The 24,822-nt window shown below is 37.0% G+C and overlaps 1 protein-coding gene across 1 annotated transcript in view; it reads left to right on the top strand.

Annotated features, from left to right (window-relative positions):
* The window catches only part of LOC108427405 (C1q-related factor), a 58,712-nt gene extending 36,964 nt beyond the window's left edge, over positions 1 to 21,748 (top strand). The window contains exon 2 of the mRNA XM_017697504.2: positions 17,530 to 21,748. Within this exon, the coding sequence (XP_017552993.1) occupies positions 17,530 to 17,709 (180 nt within the window). The 3' untranslated portion in view covers positions 17,710 to 21,748. The remainder of the gene's footprint in view (positions 1 to 17,529) is intronic.
* The last annotated feature ends 3,074 nt before the right edge of the window (positions 21,749 to 24,822 follow it).

The following is a 24,822-nucleotide window of genomic DNA, read 5'->3' on the forward strand; positions in this document are numbered from 1 at the left end:
GTGTACAATGTTTATTAATTAATTAATAATGTATTTTCAATAAAGCAAGACAAACTCCTACCCTCGCCCCCTGCTGGCCGTGTTAGGGGTGCGTCTCTAAAACAAATTAGGCTGTTTCTGAGCCCCAAATCCATTGTTTTTAAATTAAAATGATGTCCAGCACTTTAAACACATTCTTTTTTATCGACTGCTATATCTGCGAGTACGTTTGAGTGTGTGACTGTGGGCTCAACACAATGGTTATCACACCACACCTCAATCTGACAGGGTGGCACTCAGCTTTAAAGTTTGTCAAGATTAAGCGGGTTTCAGGGTATGTTTCAGTGGTTTAATGTGTCAGTTATGTGGGTATGTTATCACCTCAGTACAGCACGATGTCACAACACACTCAGTTTGATGTAAATTATTGAAAAAATTGGAATGATACATATATCACATACAACCCCAATTCCAATGAAGTTGGGACGTTGTGTAAAACATAAATAAAAACAGAATATGATGATTTGTAAATCCTTTTCAACCTATGTTCAATTGAATACACGACAAAGAAAAGATATTTAATGTTCAAACGGATAAACTTGACCCAAATTAATAAAGATATTCAATATCTGTTACCATTCACATATGCATATCTGAGTAGCCCAGGGTCTCCTGAAAATAACACCTATAGCATGTGTGACTGTCACATTTAAATACTTTATGATTGCAACTGTAATTGTAATTGCCCCAAAATTTTAGATTTCTAAGAGTTAAAATGATGGTTGCATTAATTAATCCTGTAAAATTAAAGGCTTATTACATACTAAGGGACTTCAGTACAAACTAGTTGAGCTATTCTAAGGTTAATAAATTGTATAATAAAACTTTGGACCCACGGGCGAGACCTGGCTATAAAAGGGGTTAAGCATACAACTTACAAGTTGTTTGAAAATAACTAGCATTAAAGGACTTACTAAAGAGTTTACACACCAGTACACGCTATAGTACAAACTTCCACAAGTTCTGCTCTTTCTTTAGCATGTATGATTGTCTTTAGCTCTACATGCTGTTTACTTCTACTATATTACTAATATAAGAGCCATTGTTATATTGACCTCAGACACGGGAAGGTGTTTTAACTTAAGGGTGCTAACATTTTAAGCAGTGTATACAACCCCAATTCCAATGAAGTTGGGACGTTGTGTAAAAAATAAATAAAAACAGAATATGATGATTTTCAAATACTTTTCAACCTGTATTCAATTAAATACACTACAAAGAAAAGATATTTAATGTTCAAACGGATAAACTTTGTTTTTTGCAAATATTCACTCATTTTGAATTTGAAATCTTTATTAATTTGGGTCATTTCTGATCAAAAATGTACCTAGCGCCTGCTAAATTTTGTATTTTCTGTGGAATAGTAGTTATCGTTTCAGAAATTGTTAGTCTGGAGTGTCTGTGAGCTGAAAGTGCAAAGAATTTTGATGGTAATTGATTATATTGGTTATTATTGAGTAAAAATGAACAGTTATCAAGAGGTGGGCATGTTATTTTATTGAGTTTCTGTCCTCTTGGATTCATGCTGAGTGCTAAAACTCTGATACACTGCAAGACAGTTATAACACAGAGCGAGGTAGTGGACTCACTTTTATTGAGGGCAAATCCAAAATCAGTGTCATAACGGTCCAGGGTCAAAGAGCCAATACGTACAGATCGTGGGGTAGACATGACATAAACCTGAAACAACCAACAACCAACAACAGATACTCAAACAAAGCAAACATCCAACAGAGCAAGGACAAAGACCGATACAAAGACCAGCCCACACAACATGCAATCACAAGGTTACAAAACAAGGGGCTGGACTAAACCAAAACCAAAATGCACATGGGCAAAACCAAAACATGAACACATGGACTGGGAGGGGCCAATTGTGACAACAGTGCTTTATTTTTAATTACAAATTGAGTTGCATATTTAATATCAGATATTTTTAATAATCAAAATCAATGTAAACTGAAAGCCCTTTGTTTATAATCTGAAGGCTAAAAGCAGAGATATAATACAACAGTACCGAGTGGGGTTTGGGTGATTTTGGAGCTGGATTGCTGGCTGATGGCTGATCATAGGTGGATGAAATCACTCTGGATGTCCAGGCAGAGTCTGATGAGTGACCTGAGGTGTGAATCATATTGTTGTTTTAACCCTTTTTTGGAATATGAAGACCAAACAGCAGAGCAATGACATCAGGGTTTTAGGTGATTTTCTGAGACAAATTACTCACTGATACTGATGTCACCGCTCAATGTTAGCTAGTTAGGCTAGGGGTGGATCTGCTGAAGGTGCTGATATGTGGATCATGTCTGTTATCTTAAACCATTCTGAAGTTATGAAGGCTAGAAGTGACCTACCATTTTACCGGTCTTAAGGGTTAACATGATAAAAACATTCAGAAACAATCTATAAATGTTCCACTGTGGAAACACAACAGCACCTTGCACCACTGACTTTTTCCATATTGAGTATAGAGGAGAAAGTTAAGCACAACAGCCACAGTTGAGACGTTACAGTGTCTGCAGAGTCTCACTGTCCTGGAGCTGTGGCTTATATGTCATGTTCAGAGTTAACAGTGTAAATGTTCAGTAGTTAATGAGCTCAATGCTAACATTAGTGCAGTGCCACCTGATTGATTTATAATATGTCAACCTGAATGTAAGAAACACTCTGTTTGCCTGTGTTTGAACCAGTGGCAGCTGGAACAAAACAAAGAGAATATTAGACTCACACAGAATCAGCAGATGCAAATATGGCCTTCATATTAATAGCACAGTGAATTTAAACTGCATATATAATATGGCATATTGTCTAAGTTAATTGAAGACAATAATAAACACTATTTATGTTATACTGTGTCAAAACAGCGCTTAGCACTTTGTTCATTATTTCCACATTACATCACTCAACTGCTGCTGAAAGCCGAATGGCCAGCAGCCATTCTCTCTCTTCTGATTGGCTGCAGATGGACAGCAGGTGGGAAAATGTCACAGGTGACCTAAAGGAGCTCTGCAAATTTCAGCGGATCGTGTTATATCCCGGCCGGATCATGGATCAGGAGAGCGGCTTCAGAAAAATACTAGCCTGAATATTCATCACTGCCGCCTTCATTTCCTTATTCCCATCTCAGCAATTCCTGAAGCAACTTTTTAAAAATTTATTGTACTTTTTTTTTGATAGATTTTTTGATTGATATGTTATTTAAAACATTAGCTCATTTTATTCATCTCTTTGTATATTGAGTATTTTTTAATATATTTTCTTACCTTTCTTCTCTATTTACATTTATTTATTTGTTTTATTCTCAAGTATTGTTTTGCTTTTATTGGTTCTTTTGTATATCTTACAACATTTTTGCAAGTATTTTTGTAAATGCATTTATATCTATATTTATTCATTCATTTATTAAAGGTTTGAACACCTGCAGACAAATTACATGTTTGGTTGATTTTTTTAAGTGAAAATCAGTTAATAATACAAAATAATAATAATAATAATTATTATAATAATAATAATAATACTTAATTATTAATTAACTCTATTAATCAATAATAATTAAATAGAGTTTAACGTATTGGGAACAAATAAAACAATATATAAAATGTCTTATTTTATGTTTTAGTTTTTACAATATGTTTATCTTAGTAAATAAATAGTAATCGGGCATTAACTTGTGCAGAAGTGTGCTCTCTGTAGAGGAGATATTATTTTTATAGCTTATTTTCGCTTAGAAAAGCAAAACATTTAACCAGACGTGCCCACACTTTTGCATGTAACTGTATTTTGTGATTGATTTATTTTTTAGCAATGGATTTATTGACTCTTTGTGTATTCATTTGTTTGTTTGATTGTTTATTGATTCGTTTAAATCACTTTTATTGTATATGTTATTGGTGTTTTGATGTGTTTCCTGATTTCGTCTCTTTGTGTTTGTGTCTTTCTTTGCTGATCAGAGTGGCTGAGTGAGTGACAGCTGTGATGCTGAGGTGTGATATTTGTGTGATCGTGACTGTAATAGCAGTAGTGGAGTTCACAACTGCTCAAGATAAGAAATGTTGTTTCGCACAATGGACCAAGTGTGTTTCTAAGTGTGCTGCAGGTTTCTCAGTCTGTGGAGGTGACCTTCAGTAATTAACACTTCAGAAGGAAACCTTGACTTAAAATATCCAGACAAAGTACAGGCATGACTCACCTGTCAGCGCTCAAACCACAGCACATATGCTAGCAACGTAAGGCCAGTCTGAGAAGTATGCAAGCTGGAAGTTAGTTAGCAGCAAACTGTGGACACACAAGTGTTAGTGTTACTTTCATTTCCATGAAATCCTGTGGCGCCATTTCAAGAGCCAGTCAGAAAAGCGTTATCAAGTCAGCCTTACACCACAACACTGAAGAACTTCTGGCTGATGCTGCTGCACTGGTACAACAGGCAAGTGAAATGATCTTAATTGTAGTTAAAATATCTCATTTGTCTCATTTTGCTAATTGCAAAATTATGTAATTTATACATTTTTAGTAAATTCTATGATGTACAATGATCATACTACCTTGACAGATAACTTTAGTTACGCTTCCCACAAAAAGAATTGTGTGCCAGTGTCATGAAATAAATTTGATAAAATTACTGAAAAGTAGTAAAATGTCTATAATTAGGCTAAATAATCTGATAATATTCCTAAAAGCATCTCTGAATTAGAAATATTAGATATATCAACTACATTCTTAAAAAAGATGGTTCTTCAAGGGGTCTTAAGTTAAGAAGATGGTTCTATATAGAACAATAAACACCTCTTCAGATTGATGGAGAATAAATTGTATATGGTTCTATATGGAACCTTTTTGAAAATGATTTTTATAGCACCAAACAGGGTTCTTCTATTGTTGCAAGCTTGACATTGCAATAATACAATAACCTTTTTTGATACTGTATATGCATATATATATATATATATATATATATATATATATATATATATATATATATATATATATATATAGAACCCTTTTTATTTCTAGAAAAGTTCTATAAAAAAACACAGGCAACACATGTTCCTTAAATCTGAAGAACCATTTCACAATACAAGGGTTCTTAGAGTGTTTATGGTTCTATATATAGCCATTCTCTTGACTACAGAACTCTTAAAGAACCAGCTTTTTAAAGTCTAAACTTGACAAGATACTATTTTGCAGTTTAGCTTGCTAATTAAATTGGTATTTGCACAATCTGTACCAGTCATAAGATGTTAAATCTGCATCTTTTTATTTTTATATTTAACATAATCATCAATATTTAATGGTAATTTAACATCTTTTTCGCTGCAAATATACAATTTGGTATTGTGGCACAACATACATTCAAAATTCATGAACATCACTGAAAATGGACATTATATATTCATTAATTAAAAATGTAATTTATAAATACAAATGTATTTAATATTCATTAAGTACTGTACTTTGTAAGTCTAATATCATGTAGCTCAGGTGTGTCCAAACCTGTTCCTCAAATTTACCTGCACTTCTCCAACTATTCTCAAAAATAAAGCTAAATACTTTTAAATACTTTTACGTCTAATCAAGTTTATTTGTGATTAAAAGAATCTCTTTTTATTGTAGCCATTCACCTCCAGTCCCTCAGTCCTCTTTTGGATTTATTTCATTTTGTTCTGTTGGTTTGTTAAAAGATTGGCTTTTACTGTTGAGCTTTAGCATTTTATCTTAGACCCAAAGGAACCAAAACCAAAGAGGAAGAGAGCATGATAAACATCACTTCCTATGCTGATGGATGCTGGATGTGCAGTTCCACTGCAGTTCTTTACAGAACTCCTTAATGCAGTGTTTTGAACCTGAAACTTGTTTTAACTCTAGTTATTTTTCGGTACCTGCTTGTACTTCTATTTGAGTCAGTGCTGCATTGATGTAACTATATTTCGTAGCTGAGGATGGTTTAAGGCTGCTCTGATTAGATTAGGCTGAGTAATCTATGTCAGGCTGTAGGTCTCCAGGAGATTGGCTGGACCTCCCAGGTGTAGCTTTTAATGCAGAACTTGTTTGGAAACATTAGGAGCAATGATGGAAAAAAACGCTGACTCAGGTACAAGTAAAGATTCTGTAACTGAAACTTACTTTAAATGAAAGGAAACTTAAGAAAGCTATTAAAATGTAAGGTTTGTGAAAGTCAGTCATGAAATATTAAGTATTATTAAGCTTTGAATTAAGTTTTATTAATACAGACAATGCTAATATTGATAATACTAATATACTAGTATCAGTATGTAATACTAGTATACTAGAATAGTATGATAATTATTATATTAACAGTATCATTAGGTTTAATGCATTATTAAAATATCAAATGTGAAATATTGTATATTTAAAGATTGTCTTCTTTTCTTAAGCCGCTTATGTTTTCAGCTATAGGGTCCAGCAGGAGTTTACAAGGTACTGTATGTACTGGTGTGCCTAAAAACTCCAGTGAGCTATCTAAGTTAGCTAGCTCGTATTTTGAGCATTGAACAACATCCCTTATCCAAGGTAAAATCATTGCTAGCAAAGGTTTTATATATATATATATATATATATTATGTATATATATATATATATATATATATATATATATATACAACCCCAATTCCACAAGTTGGGACATTGTGTAAAACATTAACATAAATAAAAACAGAATACAATGATTTGCCAATCCTTTTCAACCTATATTCAATTGAATAGACTACAAAGACAAGATATTTAATGTTCCAACTGATTTTTAATTTGTTGCCTGCAACATGTTCCAAAGAAGTTGGGACAGGGGCAACAAAAGACTGGGAAAGGTGAGAAATGCTCAAAAAACTTCATTGGAAACAGGTGAGTGTCATGATTGGGTATAAAGGGAGCATTCCTGAAAGGCTCAGTCGTTCACAAGCAAGGATGGGGCGAGGTTCACCACTTTGTGAACAACTGCGTGAGCAAATAGTCCAACATTTTAAGAACATTTCTCAACGTGCAATTGCAAGGAATTTAGGGATTTAATCATCTACAGTCCATAATATCATCAAAAGATTCAGAGAATCTGGAGAAATCTCTGCAAGTGAGCGGCAAGGCAGAAAACCAACATTGAATGTCCGTGACCTTCGATCCCTCAGGCGACACTGCATTAAAAACCGACATCATTCTGTAACGGATATTCCCACATGGGCTCAGGAACACTTCAGAAAACCATTGTCAGTGAACACAGTTCGTCGCTCCATCTACAAGTGCAAGTTAAAACTCTGCCATGCAAAGTGAAAGCCATATATCAACAACACCCAGAAACGCTTCTCTGGGCCCGAGCTCATCTGAGATGGACTGACGCAAAGTGGAAAAGTGTCCTGTGGTCTGACGAGTCCACATTTCACATTGTTTTAGGAAATCATGGACGTTGTGTTCTCTGGGCCAAAGAGGAAAAGGACTGTCCGGATTGTTCTCAGCGCAAAGTTCAAAAGCCAGCATCTCTGATGGTGTGGGGGTGTGTTAGTGCCCATGGCATGGGTAACTTGCACATCTGTGAAGGCACCATTAATGCTGAAAGGTACATACAGGTTTTGGAGCAACATATGCTGCAATCCAAGCAACGTCTTTTTCAGAGACGTCCTGCTTATTTCAGCAAGACAATGCCAAGCCACATTCTGCACGTGTTACAACAGTGTGGCTTCGTAGTAAAAGAGTGTGGGTACTAGACTGGCCTGCCTGCAGTCCAGACCTGTCTCCCATTGAAAATGTGTGGCACATTATGAAGCACAAAATATGACAACGGAGACCCCGGACTGTTGAGCAACTGAAGTTGTACATCAAGCAAGAATGGGGAAAGAATTCCACCTACAAAGCTTCAACAATTAGTGTCCTCAATTCCCAAGCGCTTATTGAGCATTGTTAAAAGGAAAGGTGATGTAACACAGTGGTAAACATGCTCCTGTCCGAACTTCTTTGGAACATGTTGCAGGCATCAGATTCAAAATGAGTGAATATTTGCAAAAAACAATAAAGTTTATCTGTTTGAACATTAAATATCTTGTCTTTATAGTGTAATCAATTGAATATAGGTTGAAAAGGATTTGCAAATCATCATATTCTGTTTTTATTTATGTTTTACACAACGTCCCAACTTCATTGGAATTGGGGCTGTATATATATATATATATATATGTGTATATATATATATATATATATATATATATATATATATATATATATATATATATATATATATATATATATATATATATATATATATATATATATATTTGAAAACAGCCTGATCTCACTGATCTTGTGACTTGTAGGCAAAGTTATTAGTAAGTGAACTACCTAATACTTTAGATCAGTAAGCAAACTTAGCAGTGTATGCTTACATGATGCATGATTTCGAAGGGGTGGCCAGAGTGACCAGGGCCTTTCCTGAAATCTGATTGGCCATCCCAAAAGTTCTGTTATATAGCAAGTAATGTTAGCTGCCACTTCAGAAATAAACACAATAATAACACTTTGATAAGATGAAAATCCAGATGCATCAACATTATGAAAGAAAATGAAAAAACATAGATCAATTCAGGGACCTCCAAAACAGGTGGAAACTGCACTACTTAATAGCTACTGTTGGATGAACTTTTTTAATGTTGTACTGTATGTGACAGACAAATCACTAAGTACTGTTAATTATGAGTGACCAGGATATCAGGAAACGTACCACAGTAGAAAGCACCAATTTGACAAATTTGAAAAGTAGTGAAGTAAAAGTGAAAGTTGGGGTAAGTTGCAGTACAGTGAGGAAGTAAAACTCACAGGTTCTACTTACTGTACGGCTCTGCTTAATAGTTAGTGTGTAGTGAGATTCACTGAAGCCTAACATATGATCACACCTGCTATAGTGTATTCACTGTAGAGGAGAAGCTGATGAGTCACAGACAATAGCAGGTGACAACAGCGCACTATAGGGGAGCGCAGGGAGAGGACAGAGGACAGGCTGTGGGCAGATGGTCTGTGTGTCTGTGTCTGTGTCCGTCTGCCACTCGTCTCTGCCTCCCTCCATTCTTCTCCAACCCTCTTTCCCCTGATGACTGACTCCTCATCTCACCTGAGCCATTGATCGTCTGCACTCAGTTAACTCTGTGTGAGCAGTTCTTTTTGTCTGTGCTCTCAATACTGACATAGATAGATATATAGATAGATAGATAGATAGATAGATAGATAGATAGATAGATAGATAGATAGATAGATAGATAGATAGATAGATAGATGGACGGACGGACGGATGGATAGATAGAATTTTTGCCCATTCTTCTTCACAAATAGCTCAAGCTCAATCAGATGGGACAGACAGACAGACAGACAGACAGACAGACAGACAGACAGACAGATAGACAGATAGATAGATAGATAGATAGATAGATAGATAGATAGATAGATAGATAGATAGATAGATAATTAGATAGATAGATAGATAGATGGACAAACGAATGGACAGACTGGCAGGCAGGCAGGTAGACAGACAGACAGATAGACAGACAGATAGATTGATGGAAATTTTGCCCATTCTTCTTTGCAAATAGCTCAAGCTTAATCAGATTGGATGGAGAGCATCTGTGAACAGCAATTTTCAAGTGTTGCCACAGATTCTCAATAGGATTTAGGTCTGGACTTGAATGACTGGGCCATTCTAACACATGAATATGCTTTGATCTAAACCATTCCACTCTCCTTGCCTAGGGTGTGAGTTTAGGTAGATGACCATGTCTTGGTAGGTTTGCAGTTGTGCCATACTCCTTCCATTTTTGGACAGTGGATTGAACAGTGCTCCGTGAGATGTTCATAGCTTGGGATCTTTTTTATAACCTAACCCTGCTTTACACTTCTCCACAACTTTATCCCTGACCTGTCTGTTGTGTTCCTTGGTTTTCCTGATGCTGTTTGGCCTTCACAGAACAGCTGTAGTTACACTGAGAATAAATTACACTCTGTTTAGTAATTAGGTGACTTCTGAAGGCAATTGGTGACACTGGATTTTATTTAGAGGTATCAGAGAACAGGGCGCTGAATACAAATGTATGCCACACTTTTCAGATTTTTATTTATTAAAAATTTTGAAAACTATGTATAATTTTCCTTTCACTTCACAATTACTTGTTATTTTGTGTTGGTATATTACATAAAATCCCCAAAAAACACATGTAAGTTTGTGGGTGTAACGTGAAAAAATGTGGAAAAGTTCAAGGGGTATGAATACTTTGTCAAGGCACTGTATATGAAAACTCAGAAGATGTGTAGGTTCACTTTTCAGATTTCAGATAGTAAGTTAACTGGCGATATTTGCCCTGTAGACATCAGGACTTGCGATTCCTATCACCACCACTGTAAAGAAATCTAAGTTGGCAAGTTTCTCTACAAAATAACTATCTCACATCAAACCACTCTAAATGATTTTGTTTATATCTAACCAGAAATTTTGAAAAATCAATGCAATTCCACTTTAAGCACAAGCTTGAGCAGTCCAGAACACAAGCACACACTATTTAGGTGTTCGAGTTAGAAGATGTGTGCACCTATTGGAGCACATCCAAGATGTTCAGCAATGTCACTAAGACTGAGCTGCACCCTCATGCAGATGCGTTCAGTAAACATTGTCTGATCAATACTGAGCAATTCTGGCGAGCGCTGCTTCAGCAGAAAATGGATGAGGAAAGGAGTGGAATTATTCAATTTTAAACAACTGACAGCTTCACCACCCTCTTCTCCATTGTCATTCTCTCCCTCTCTCTCTCTCTCTTTTCAAAGTGCCCTCTTTTATTTCCCTTATTGTTTGGTTTCCATGAACACAAAATATCTGCCTTGCTTGTTTATAGAGTTTACATTTCAGCACCGCATTTTTCCCTATGACTAATAATCAGACCTGGCTTGTAATGGAGTATATAGCAGCTTCTGTAATACAAAGAATTTCACTTAACCGATCTCTGTTTTATCTGTGGTTGTCATAGCAACAACCAAGTTGACCAGACAGTTGCATATCAGCAATTTTGAGCCTTTTTACCTCCTGCAGTAACAAGTTTCATGTCAGGATAATCTTTGGTTAGATAGATTCTTTGTCCTGTAAAGTTATTTTTTTGGATATAAAGGTTTTGTTCAGAGAGATGAATATACACATTTTATCCCAAAAGCCATGTCGCAGTGTCTCGGGTATTAGGCAGCGTATTCATAATCACCTCAAGTAATAACTTTCCGTTAGAGAACTTTCAGAGACTTATTAAACCCTTTTAAAATCCCAGTATTGGTTCATACTAAAGTTCAGTAACTACAGGGACTTCAGTGCAAACTACCTGCGCTAGGTTATAGAAATGTGCAATAATACGTTGGGCCCACCAGCAGGCCCTGGCCATTTAAGGGGTTAAGCTCTCCAGACACCTGGTTCCTATCGCTGACACTAGAGCATTTCTCATTAACTCAATTACTGTGTTTAAATTTGAATTATTTAACCTTTAACCTTATTAAACTTTACAAAATCAGTAGAATTCTCCTTGAATGTCTGAACTCAGCCGTGTTGCAGTGCTGTCTGTAGTAACGCCGAGTAAAAAGCAACTAGAGTTTTCATTCTGTGTGGCTGTAAGGTTGAGTGAGTTGGCCCCGGTTCTAAATCTCTACTGACGGTTTGTTAAATGGTGTTTGTAGAGGAATCACAGCGGTGGCTGGTCATGTGCTCAGTCAGCCCACACTGGTATGTGTACCCAGCAGCAGCTGACCAAACCTCTACACCAGCACACATCACTCACTGACTCTACAGCCATATGTGTCCCACCACAGCCACCTCAACCTCCATATGGCCCTGACCTCTGGGAAAACCCCTCTGCCAGTGAGTGCTGTGCCAGCCTATGTACACACATGGGCACAGACACACACACTCCAAAAGCCATGCCAGTAAGACAGGTGGCAGGATGAGCCCTGCTAATCAATCTAGATATTTACCCAAGCAATACAAATACATGTCTGTGTGTGTGTGTGTGTGTGTGTGTGTGTGTGTGTGTGTGTGTGTGTGTGTGTGTGTGTGCGCATAGAAGTGCATGTAAAAACATATTCATATAACAAACTAACCTGTGGGAATATATATGTATGTATAAATTACTGCTGTTATTATTATTATTAATTGCATGCATGTGCGCTTATGTATCTGTAACATAGATATGTCAGTGTCTGAATGTAAGAATAATATATCCTATATGTAGTTACCATGGTAACAGCCCCCAGTGACAGTAAAAAGTCACTTGCTGACACTTTTACTGCTATTCATTTATTGAATTATTTAATGCAAACCAAAGCAAGACACTAATATTTCCACACATAATGGAACTTAACGAAACCTAACAAAGATGAGACTGCCCTAGAAATCAGCTCTTTAGCTGCTCTAGTGAACCCATTAAAATCCCAGGCTTAATATATACTAAGCCTTATTGTACAGTAACTACACAAACTACAATGCAAACTCTCTAAGATATTGTTATGTTATAAAAGCATGTAGTAAAACCTGCCAGTGAGTCCTGGCTGTTTAAACGTAGTCACTGCAGCAGGCAGATTTTTAGGACATCCTAAAACCACACTGTCAGTTTTCAAACATCAGACACAAAACAGTGTCAGGTAGAAGAACATGACTAAAATCATGTTTCAGCCAACTTTGGACTAAACTAAGCAGTCTGCGATGATACATTTAATGTGGCATTCGTATTGCTGCTCTTTATTCATAGACTATTTACAGTTTTGTGGCAAAATTAACAAAGGCAATATGCAACAATCACAACTTTTACTGAGCTGTGCTATTATTATCTTCTTTTATTTGACAAACATTAAGCTTCAACTTCAGCCCTATTTGTGCTGGATTAGTTTCACCAGAGAAGCTCTAGTAATGTAATTTGTGTGTGATTTGACTGGCTGATTCAAACCTGATAAAGGATTTGTGTAATTTCCCCGTGTTGGATCCAATGTTGGATTTGTGTGGATGTTTACTTCAGCATTAGGCAACAGACATCACACTTGCAACAATAACAACATGTTGTGTGGCTCAGTGGAAAATAGGCCAGCATGTGGATGGCTCTTTGTACTGTAAAGTCTAAACTTTGGAAATCAAGATGTAGAATGACTATTGACCAACAGTTTGTTTCCAAAACCATTTTTAAAAGCATTGAAACTGAATTGAAAAGACTGAAGACAATGAATACATTGGGTAAGGTTAACATTGGTTAAGATACATTGGTTAAGATAACATTGGTTATCTTACTTTGTAGACAATATTTATCTTAAAAAAAATGTGTAAACTTTGTGTTCTTCTATATTCTGTTCCTTTTCTGTAGTTTAATGAAATTTAAATAAAGCCAGTAATGTGGGTTCATTCAACTTACCGAGTGCTGCCCAACAAGTCAGAAAACTCTTGCCTTGTGAGAAGTACTGTTGAGATTTACATTCCTACTCCTTGTAATTTGGCCATCAACAAAAATATTGTGGAATTCAGTAGCTTTATTATGTATTCAAGGATTAAGGAATTAAGTCCAGTTGAGCTCTGCTTAGCCTATAGTTTTGTCTTTAGGTCACAAAAAAATGTTTTCTATTACGCGGTTTGTGATGATGATTTGAACAGGACTGCTTTTACTGCTCCGGCTTCAGCAAACTATGGAAAGTAATTTGCTCTGAATTATTACTTAGCAGACTTGTAAAAGCTACAGATCCGTACTAAAATCACAGATCTTGTCAGTGATCACTCAAATTACATCACCTGCCCAAGCAGAACTAATCCATCGAATAGGGCCCTACATGCTTTCACTGTATGCCCCCACTGCTTTGCTTTAGTGTTAGGAAACAGCTCAAAATGACCAGGTTCAAGTTAAGTGGTCTTTATTGTGATTCCTCAATATAACTTGTATGTATTAGAACAAAATATCATTAAAATCTCTTCAGGTCCCATGGACTAACACTCAACAGCAGCACATTACATATGACTGCACAGAATGCAGATACACACACAACAGTGTGAAATAAGCACAGAATGTACAATAAATACTCTAGACAACAAACAAGATAACAAAACAATATATCACTGTGGGCAGAACAAAAGTTTGCATCTCCAAAATGGTAACTTTACAGTAGAAGGAAAAAACATACTCTACTTTTAATGTAAGTTGGCGGAACCAGAATTTTTAAAAGTTATTTTGGTCTGGTTTTTTTTTGTTTCGTTTTTTTTTTCCATTCCACATGAAATTTACGCACAATGTAAAGGAAAACATGTTGCTGTTGCTATTATTAGTATTATTGTTGTTTTTGGTTTATTGCTAAGACTGTCAACCTGCTCAATTGAACTCTTTACTGTGGTTATTGTATATCACTGTTGTTGGAAGAAAACCTTGTTTCTTCATTTTAGTTGTTTTTCAGTTGACATAATTTGAAAGTACATGTTAGCCTTTACATTGTACATAAAATTCATGAAGAATGGACCAAAAGAAATGGCCCAAAATGACTTGGGAAAAGTCTGGTTCCATTTGCTTACATTGAAAGTAATGTAGGTTTTTTCCTTCTTCTTTAAAAGTACCATTATGGAGATATACAATTTCCTTCTGACAGCAGCGACACATGTACTGTATACACATATACCTATATATAAGCTTATATATGTATGCGTGTATGTGTTCCACATGTATTATATATCGATGTTGTCGGACAAAAATCTCAGTTTTTGACAATGTGTAAAATACATTTACGGCATTTGGCTGACGCTCTTATCCAGAGCGGCTTACAATTTGATCATTTTACATAGGTACTCTTTTTACCCAAGGACTCTTATTGGTATAGTGTAGGGTGCTTGCCCAGGTGGGGATTGAACCCCAGTCTACAGTGTAGAAGGCAGAGGTGTTACCCACTACACTAACCAACCATGTGGTTACATGTTGAACAGGTACAAATACCTGTTGAACTTTATACTGTGTGTAAATTTCAAGATGAATGGACCAAAAGAAACAGCCCAAAATGACTGGTTCTACTGACTTACATTAAAAGTAGTTTTTTTCTTTCTTCTGTAAAGTTGCCATTTTGGAGATTTTGGAGATGAGGTTTTCTTCCAACAACAGCGATATATTGTTACATACATATACACACATCTTGTGTAAGTAGCTACATGTACCAATATGTTTTACATATGTAAGTATCTATATGTAATCATGTTTCTTATTAAACTATGTCTCATGGTAATATGTGTGTTTCGCCAGTAAAAAACACAATAAGTCATCAGAATAAATGCAAATAACATACATGCAGTAAAAAGTAAGACAAATTCCTTATTTTAAAAAAAGCGATCACCATAGTGCAAATTTTATTTATGTATATATAGTTTCTGTATGCAGTGAGTTTTCTAGGCCTAACCCTAATCTTAACCTTTGTCTTCTGAACTCTTTTAGTTTGGAAAATGAAACTTTTTTTAAGTTTGTTTCCCTGCTTTCCTACAAAGTCGGGATATTTTTGTCCTAAAAACATATGAAAACACATCAGACACACACACACACACACACACACACACAGTGCAGCGCTGACTTCACACCTCAGCCCACACAGCTCACCCTGGAGTCTGAGAGAACTTTTCAGACATAGCTTTTAATTAGACAGATAACAGAGGTCATAAAGATGCCCACACACACATACACACATTACCACTTATCCTAAGTTGTCAAAACTTCCCTCTGAAAATGAGAATATTAACAAAACCACAGATTGTCAGAATCCCAGACTCGGACGGAAGCTCGGCTGCCTCAGAGCAGGTGCCGAACTCACTCTGAAGTGCATTGCATTTCACCTGTGAATTAGAAAAGATGCCGCAGCCACCTACCTGTACATATTCATGGCCTCTTCAGCTCAAAGTCTCATTCGCCAAACAGATTAGAGAAATCCTCTGCAATTTCCCTGTCCCCAAATCTAATGCTCAAACAAATCCAGGCTTATTAAATCTGATCATGTTCAAATCCTCCGCTCCTCTTCCTGCTCTGCTTAATACTGATTGATATCTTACATTTGTCTGTGTGTGTGTGTATCCTGTATTCACACTGTTGCGTCTCTGGAGATAAATTCAATCCCATGTGAATTAAAAAAGCTCAGACTGGAGTGGAAACATTTTGCTTGAGAATGAGGTTTTATAGTGTCTGCGACTCCTAAATGGACATACGTCACTGCACTGTGAGATTCTTCACTGAAAATGACAGTGACAGATGTTGCTGGTTGATATACTGTAGAATTAAAGGCTAACTAATAACAGTGACTACTACAAGCTGTGTAAATTATTTAAAATAATACCTGGCAGATTTGTGTGTTGCTCATTTTTGGAGGCTCTAATAAGTTACAGTTTAACTCTTATTCTCCAGGGTACATTTTGGTTGCTCCATCTGAATTTACATGGCCAAATCGTAAGGCAAATTATTGAGTAACTACATGAAATGAATGTACATTTTTACTTTATTTTATTTTTGTAAAAACTTCCCTCACATTAACAGAAAATGTGTTTTATGATCACACATATTGCTATATTCATACAATTTATTGCTGAAAGCCAAAAATGTTAGATGCTCTTAAATAATTTTTACAGAGCAGATCATTGAAGAGACGCAATCTATAGTTTATAGCCCAGATTTGTGATGAAATGGATCGACTTTCAGCAGAAAAAAAACATTTTTATTATAAGGGTTTAAAATGACATCACCCATCTATTTGACTGGTAAGAAGACAGTTACAGCTCTCATATGACACCCACCTTTTGAATGTATCTTATGAAATATGAAAGTTATGAAGAATATGATGAAGTGCATTTTGGAGCCAGTGGTTCCAAGGAGTTGAAAGGTTAAAGATTTTAAAGTCATAGTTTAGTCTTACTCTGGTGGCAGTGGTGATACTGTTGCTTTTTGCCATTATACATTGTCACTGTCTGGAAAAAAGCATGTCATGCAACTGGCTGTTCATCATAAATATTTCAATTTCATGTGCATGAGCAGAAGGATTAATCTCTTAGATACTAAGCAAGGATTAAACTCAGCCTGGCAAACTAAACCTTGATTAATCTCAGCCTGAGAAACTAATCCTAGATTAATTTCAATCTAAGAATCCGAACTTGGATTGAAATCAACCTAAGAATCTAAACTTGATTAATCTCAGTCTGAGAAACTAATCCTAGATTAATCTGAGTCTAAGTATCTAAACCTGATCTGAGGATCTAAACCTGGATTAATCTCAGATGAGAATCTAAATCTGAGTTAAAATCAGTCTGAGAATTTAACCCTGGATTAACTTCATTCTGAGAATGTAAACTTGGATTAATCTCAGTCTGAGAAAACAAAAACTGAATTAATCTCAGGTTAAGTATTTAGACCTTTCAGAGCCTGATGTGTTAGATTCATGTTACTGCACATGTGCCACGTTTAACCTTCACCTTCCCCCTCTCTTTCTCTCTCTCATCATCAGGTGAGAGCAAGCGCTATAGCCCAGGATGCTGATCAGAACTATGACTATGCCTCCAATAGTGTGATCCTTCACCTGGACGCTGGAGATGAAGTCTACATCAAACTGGACGGAGGCAAAGCCCACGGCGGCAACAACAACAAATACAGCACTTTTTCTGGCTTCATCCTATACGCTGACTGAACTGCAGAGAGTAAACGAGAGAGGAAAGGGAGAAGAAGGAAAAGCAGAAAGGAAAGAGATAAAAGGAACCTTGACCATCCAAACGCTTTATTTTCACAGGATCTCTCCGTTGCTTCAACCATCTTTTCGCTCAAGTGCATTTTCCACAGATGGACCGGACTGAGAAGCCCTCATCGGATGGAGGTTGTTGGTTCTTCTCTATTTCTTGACTGAATCACCTTATTCGAACAAAAAGGAAGAAACTGTTCAGTCTTTCGTTTGTGAAAAAAAGACCAGGGCTTTTTCGTTCTTGTTCAGAGACCTCTGGAGTGACTTGATCAGCAGAGATCCTTTTTTTTCTCGTTGTCGTTTCTCGTGCTTCTCCCTAGCATATCTCACTTTGCGTCCTCGAATACATATCTATGAAAAAAACAAGATTGTTCCAACATATCTGTCCCTCATGGATAAAAAACAAAAAGAATATTTTTAAAAGCTTGCTTTATTGACTGAGCGATCGGTTGAGATGGAGTTTAGCTCTAGTTAAAATCATATTTCAGATTATTGAAATATATTTGTGCCCATGAAAATATGTGCCATCCTTAGCTTTTTATTTTCTTTGTGTTCTTCATTTCCCATTTCTGAAAAACTAATGACTAACACGGCGTCGAGTTCCTCTTGCATTCTTCCGCTGCGTGTTGTGCTGTTTGAATCACTGTAGCAGATGTAACTTGTGGCTGAATGTCATCATTTTGCAAAGGTCATTTCAGAAAACCATGATGCTGTCGCCCCCTTTGCTTCACTAGTCATCCTTCTCCTCCTGTTCTTCTTATACCTCAATCAGCACTTACCCTGATTTAACACAGTGGTCAGTTTGCTTATGTCACGCACAGAGTTAGAACAGGGTAAATAAGTAGCATCAATTGAAAAGTAGAGCAAACATTTGAGTGAAATACTTTGAAATAGCATTAAATACGTTTCAAAAGAAACTCACCTCAAAAGACACAAAGAAACCAGACTGAGGGTTAGATCCACAATGTTGAAGGGTACACTTAAAACCCAGTTAGTTAGCTAGGTTAGCTCGCCAGCTAATGCTAAAGTTATTCACAGCTAACACTGAGAATGGCGAATTTATTACCATTCATAAAATACTGTATACAATATCTGGCATACATAAAACACTCTAACAAAGTTGGCTTGCTAATGTTAAGGTCATTAAAATCTAATGCTGGGGATGGCACTAAATTTGTAGTACAAAAACACTGCAGTCAGACTAAGTTAGCAAGTTTTGCTAGCAGAAGTTAAGGTTATTAACAGTTAACATTGGGAATGGTTTTTAATTCATCATACTCAAAGTGCTGCTGATAGACTAAGTTAGCAAAGTTAGCTACCTGGCAGAGAATAACACACTCCATTTAGACTAAATTAGCTAGTTTAGCTAGCGAGAGTTAAGGTTATTGTCAGCTAATGTTGGGAATGGTACTCAATTTGTCATACTACAACACTGCAGACAGACTAAGTTAGCTAGGTTGGCTAGCTAGTATCAAGGTTATTGACAGTTAATGTTGATAAAGGTATACAAATGAATGCCTGTGTCTCTCTGGTCCGCACATGGTGCCATATTGGCCATTGTTATGGTTGGTGTGTGCACCATTGGTGTATGTTCAGTGATGGTGTAGCATTTGGACTGTCAGGTAAGGTATTATTTCACCAGGCAGTACAGTAGTATGTGATTACAAACCCCCGATCATGCGTTTTGTTTCCATTTCTGTTGGCAAGTAATCCATAACCCAAACCCTGAGTATCTGTGCTAAATTTGGTTACCCTTCTTGTTGGGTTACCAAGTGTTCCAAGCCAAAAAAAACGTTTTTCAAGGTACAAAAACACCCTCAAGCATACATCTTCTGTTCTGAGTTAAGGAACTTCATTGCAATATTCTGTTATATTTTTATGACTCCATAACTGTGTCTTAACTATTCTCATTTTATTTTACTGTTTACAAAGTTAAGAGCTCCCAAGTGATGCAACTGTCTTAAGTGCTGATGCTGTCATCAGGGGAGTGAGAGTTCAAACCCCAGGTGATGCCAAAGCCACCCATGGCCAGGAGTCCAAGAGATTCCAGATTTCTAAAGTTGCATTGCCTCCATACATTGTGTCTTGGTTGCATAATTTACCTCGCTCTCTCCTCCATCAGTTAGTATTCTCCTCCTTGCACATTAAGCCAGGTTAAGTCTATTGATGTTTGAAAAGATGCATTTTTTCTCATAATTTGAAAACACCTGTTGCCCTTTACATTTTGTGTAAATTTCATGATGAATGAACCAAAAGAAACAGTCCAAAATGACTTGACATCTGGTTCCATTTAATTACATTGAAAGTAAAGTATGTTTTTTCCCTTCTCCTGTGAAGTTACCATTTTGGAGATACAAGGTTTTGTTCCAACAATAGCAGTATGTAACTTTCGTAGAGGAAAGTTAATGTAGTGCATCATTAAAACTCATTTAAGGTGCAGAGTAAGAATAATGCTGTATCTTTGAGGGCACATTCACATTATTTATATCTAAAATCCTTTTCTCTGACAGCAAATGACTGGAAAAGGCCAGTGATTGGTCAAAGACAAACATCAGCTAATCATCACACGTCATTACTTGAATCAGCTGATCACCACTTGTAAAAAAAAGTGGCCATACTCTCAATCTGGAACTTCCTGGATGAAACCAAATGTCAAGTAAGAGGTACTTCAAAGCACGAAACTCCTCCATCATTACTGCTGCTGTTATTTATTATTAAAGCTAGAGAAATCATATGACCACCACACAACCTCCAGGGAATTCCACTTACTTTTCCAGATACATCGTGTGATTGTAAATCGACACAGATATGGACAAGCAGGGTTCAGATAAGGAATCATACTGTACTGCAACTCTCCATGGAAAAACGTAACCTGTAATGGCTCAGTTCATGCTACAGTGTTGGCAGTTGTCACAATTATTATTATTATTGTTATTATTATTATTATTATTATTATTATTATCTAGCTATTGTTTTTGTGCTGTCGGGGAGGATACTGACCCACTGAGGCTTACCATCTGTCTGCAGCTGCATACAAGTTCATCCTGACCTCTAAATGATATAGTTATATACAAATGATTTTAGCACCCCAGTCAAATTACTTTCAATGTGACAATACGTTAACACATCATCTATTGAGGACATACCTCTGCACATTCTAATGAACATTCTAATGCACAGTTAAGTTTATTTGCTGAATTTAACATAAGGGAGGGAATATGTGTAATATTTTCAATGTTATATGTTAAACTCAGCAATATTATTTGTCTATTAAAATATGCAGAAAATGCCATATTTACATCTACAGAGGATGTCTTTCTCTCCTTTGCATGCAGAAAATCAACAAAATGTCATTTGACCAGGGTGCCCAAACTTTTGCATATGACTGTATAGAGAGAGATGGATGAGAGAAGGAGGGAAGACTATATCAGAAAGGCAGAGAGGGAAGAAGGAGAAGCCGAAGAAGAGACATTTTCTAGTTACTGTTTGTGTGTAACCCCCACTGCACACCCCCCCCCCCCCTCCCCCCGCCTGCCAGCCCCCCACACTGGTCACCTACACTCACTCACTAACAACTACAACAATGTGAAGAGCTGACATTAATGTGACACGACAGGGTGACAGCGCGCAGACCAATGAAGTTTATCTGTTCAAATTGTGTGTGTGTGTGTATGTGTGTGTGTGTGTGTGTGTGTGTGTGTGTGTGTTTGTGTGTGCGTGCGTGTGTGTGTGTTCACTTGAACTTCATCGCATGTACTGTAATTCATCTCAGCCACATTATATTGGTTCCATAAATATAGCTACTAACACATCAGCCAATAGAAGATGCTCCATTCATCCAATCAGATTGCAGCAGATGAGATTGCGTGCAGCCACTGCAGAGAAGATATGAGAACAATAAAGCTGTAAATTGAAATGAGAAATCTATGCTTATGTTTGTCAGTCCTGATTTATCTTTTGGAGATTTAATTAATAAACGAGACTTCAGAAAGTCAGTGGTCTGTTGATTTTCTACAATGTCGCCAATTCCACAATTTACTTTGCACACACACCATTTATCATATTAATAATCAATATTCAATAATAACTTATGCAGTATTACAAACAAGACACTAAATCTTACCCAATGGTTTGTTCACAATCTGAAGTATTTTGGGAACAATGAAAAGAAAAAAAGTAGTTATAAAGTTTCCTGCCATGAAATAACTATGAAAAACTTTTTTGTTAGTGAGATTTAGATACTGGGATTTGGCACAAAGGAAAAAATGTTCATCCAACGTTAATGAGGAAACAAGTAACTTAACTAATTTCTTTCAACTTACATAATGTGGTTGGTATAGTGTAGTGGGTAACACCTCCGCCTTCTACACTGTGGACTGGGGTTCAGTTCCCCACCTGGGCAAGCACCTTACCCTATACCAATAAGAGTACCTTCGCCTACCTGTGTAAAATGATCTAATTGTAAGTCGCTCTGGATAAGAGCATCAGCCAAATGCTGTAAAATGTAATGGATACTTTGGATAGCAAGTGTAGAAACATTTGACTTTTATGAGGCTGAAGTTGCTTCTTATTCGCCAGCTTCTTGCTAGAATTTAACTTAAATGGTTCATGAGGGACCAGAATGTAGGTGCTGCACCATTTAAGGTGGAACAGGAAAATATGAACAAGAACTGACTTCAGCTTTGTGACTTTTCAGTGTTTCACAGTTTCTTGTTGTAGATTGAATGTATCAAGAAACCAGCTGGAGTAATTATAAGTGCAAATAAGGCCATTCATCTTACATCTTTCTCTTAGCGGTTTTGTTAGCTACTGGGTGGAATTGTCTGCATTGTTGCCTGCCAATTTTCAGGGTCAAAAGGTGAATTAGCAGTTCTACATTAACTTGTTTTTCAGACAATTTATTGGTAAACTGTGTTAGAACGACCAGCAGAGCTTTACTTTACTGCAAAGGAGGATTGTTTTATTATTACCTAAAAACATAATTCTGCTAAGTAGCTGCAACAGGACAGTAAAAGAGCTGCATGGTTTAGATGGTTTAGATAAGTAAATATTTCCACTACACTGAGTGCACGTTCCCTCTCATAAGATTAATATTTATCTTTGTCTTTCAGTTTACTTTGATTTTCAGTATTAAAAATATTTGATATTAAATGTGCAACTAAATTTATCATTTAAAATAAAGCCTGTCTTGCTGTGTATCAGAGTTTAAGCATGAATCCAAGAGGACAGAACTTTAATAAAAAGCGCCATATGCTAATTGTTTATTTTTGCTCAATAATGACCAATAGAATGAATCACCATCAAGTTATTGCACATTCAGCTCACAGAAACTCCAGACAAATACTTTCTGAAAGATATCTACAATTGTGAAAAAAAGAAATTTTGAGAAATCTGATAAAGATGCCCTGCGATGGACTGGCGACCTGTCCAGGGTGTATCCTGCCTTCCTCCCATTGACCGTTGGGATAGGCTCAAGCTATCAACCCCCCCCAACATAAACCCAGCATAAAGACAGATTTGTATGAACAAGTGAACAGGGCAGTTAGTGAACAGGGCAGTTAACAAACAAGGTTGCTTTACACTGCGCACTCACTAATAACTCTAAAGATCTAAGAGTTAAGACCCTGGATATAAGCATAACGGTGGTCCTGCATACAGTCCTGCAGCTACTCACATGAATGTTTTATTTGTGTGGCTGTTGCATTTTACAGGAGAAGAAACAAATGTCCATGACACTCAGAGACTGCACTGATATTTCTCCTTCACACACACACACACACACACACACACACACACACACACACACACACACACACACACACACATACACACACACACACACACACACACCTCTATTTTTGTCTCCTATCTGACACCTTGGCTGTAACCCTGACTCACTAAAGGAAACAAAAACATCTGCAGCTTTCTCTCACTCTCACTCTCTTCTCTCTCTCCTCTCTCTCCCTCTGTCTCACCCACCCCATCTCTCTGGCCCTCTCCCTCCCTCTCTCTCTCTCTCTCTCTCTCTCTCTCTCTCTCTCTCTCTGTGAATACAACTCATTGCCTGATGCATGTTGTCACCTCCGCTGTGTCTGAGGAACGCTTCATACTTCCAGGGGACGCTTCCAAGCAGCAGCATAACACTTCCTCACAGTTACTTCCTGAGAGACAGAGAGAGAGAGAGAGAGAGAGAGAGAAGGTGAAGGTTAAGTTTGGTAACACTGAATTGATCTGATTTAAAATTATGCATCAATTACACATAAAGAAATTACACAACATCAACACACTTTTGTATTCCAGTCTTCCTGTGTCTCTACTGTTAGGATGCTGGACAAGCTTTACAGAGCAGCCGTAACTAACGCCATTCAGTCTGAACAGAAACTGCAGCACACAACTAGAGAATTTGTTTACTGACATTGAGTTTCCAGTTTAAAGTGATACACTATGGAGGTGAATTGTGTTATTGTAGTAATATATGTCCTCCTGGGTCATGGGGTGTGAGCCTATCCCAGCGGCTATTGGGCAGAAGTCAGTTTCAGTACACAAACACTGGCAGTAGAATAGGTCATACTGATGAGCTCATTGACTTTACACATGGCACTGTCATAGGATGCTACCTCTGCCTCAAGTCAGTGTTCTGTCCTGCTATATCTGCCCTGGTCAACTGTAAGTGCTTTTATACTGAAATGGAAGCGTGAAGTAGCAACAACAGCTTAGCCACGAAGCCACTGAGGGCTGAAGTGCACAGTGCCTATAATCTGTTGAATCACTTACTGAAGAGTTCCAAACTGCCTCTGGAAGCAACATCAGCAAAAGAACTGCACATTAGGAACTTCAGGAAATGGGTTTCCATGGCCGAGCAGCTACACACAAACCTAAGATCAAAATGCACAATGCCAAGCATCAGATCAGAGTGTAAAGCACCGCCACTGGACTTTAAACGTAAAAATCTGGCAGTTTGATGGACTGGAGAACCATTGTGCCAACTGTAAAGTTTGGATAATGGAGAAGGGATAATGATATAGGGATGTTTTTCAGGGGTTGGCCTAGAACCCTTTTCAGTGA

The sequence above is a fragment of the Pygocentrus nattereri genome, chromosome 14 (genome assembly GCF_015220715.1).
Source record: "Pygocentrus nattereri isolate fPygNat1 chromosome 14, fPygNat1.pri, whole genome shotgun sequence".
In the NCBI taxonomy this organism is placed as follows: domain Eukaryota; kingdom Metazoa; phylum Chordata; class Actinopteri; order Characiformes; family Serrasalmidae; genus Pygocentrus; species Pygocentrus nattereri.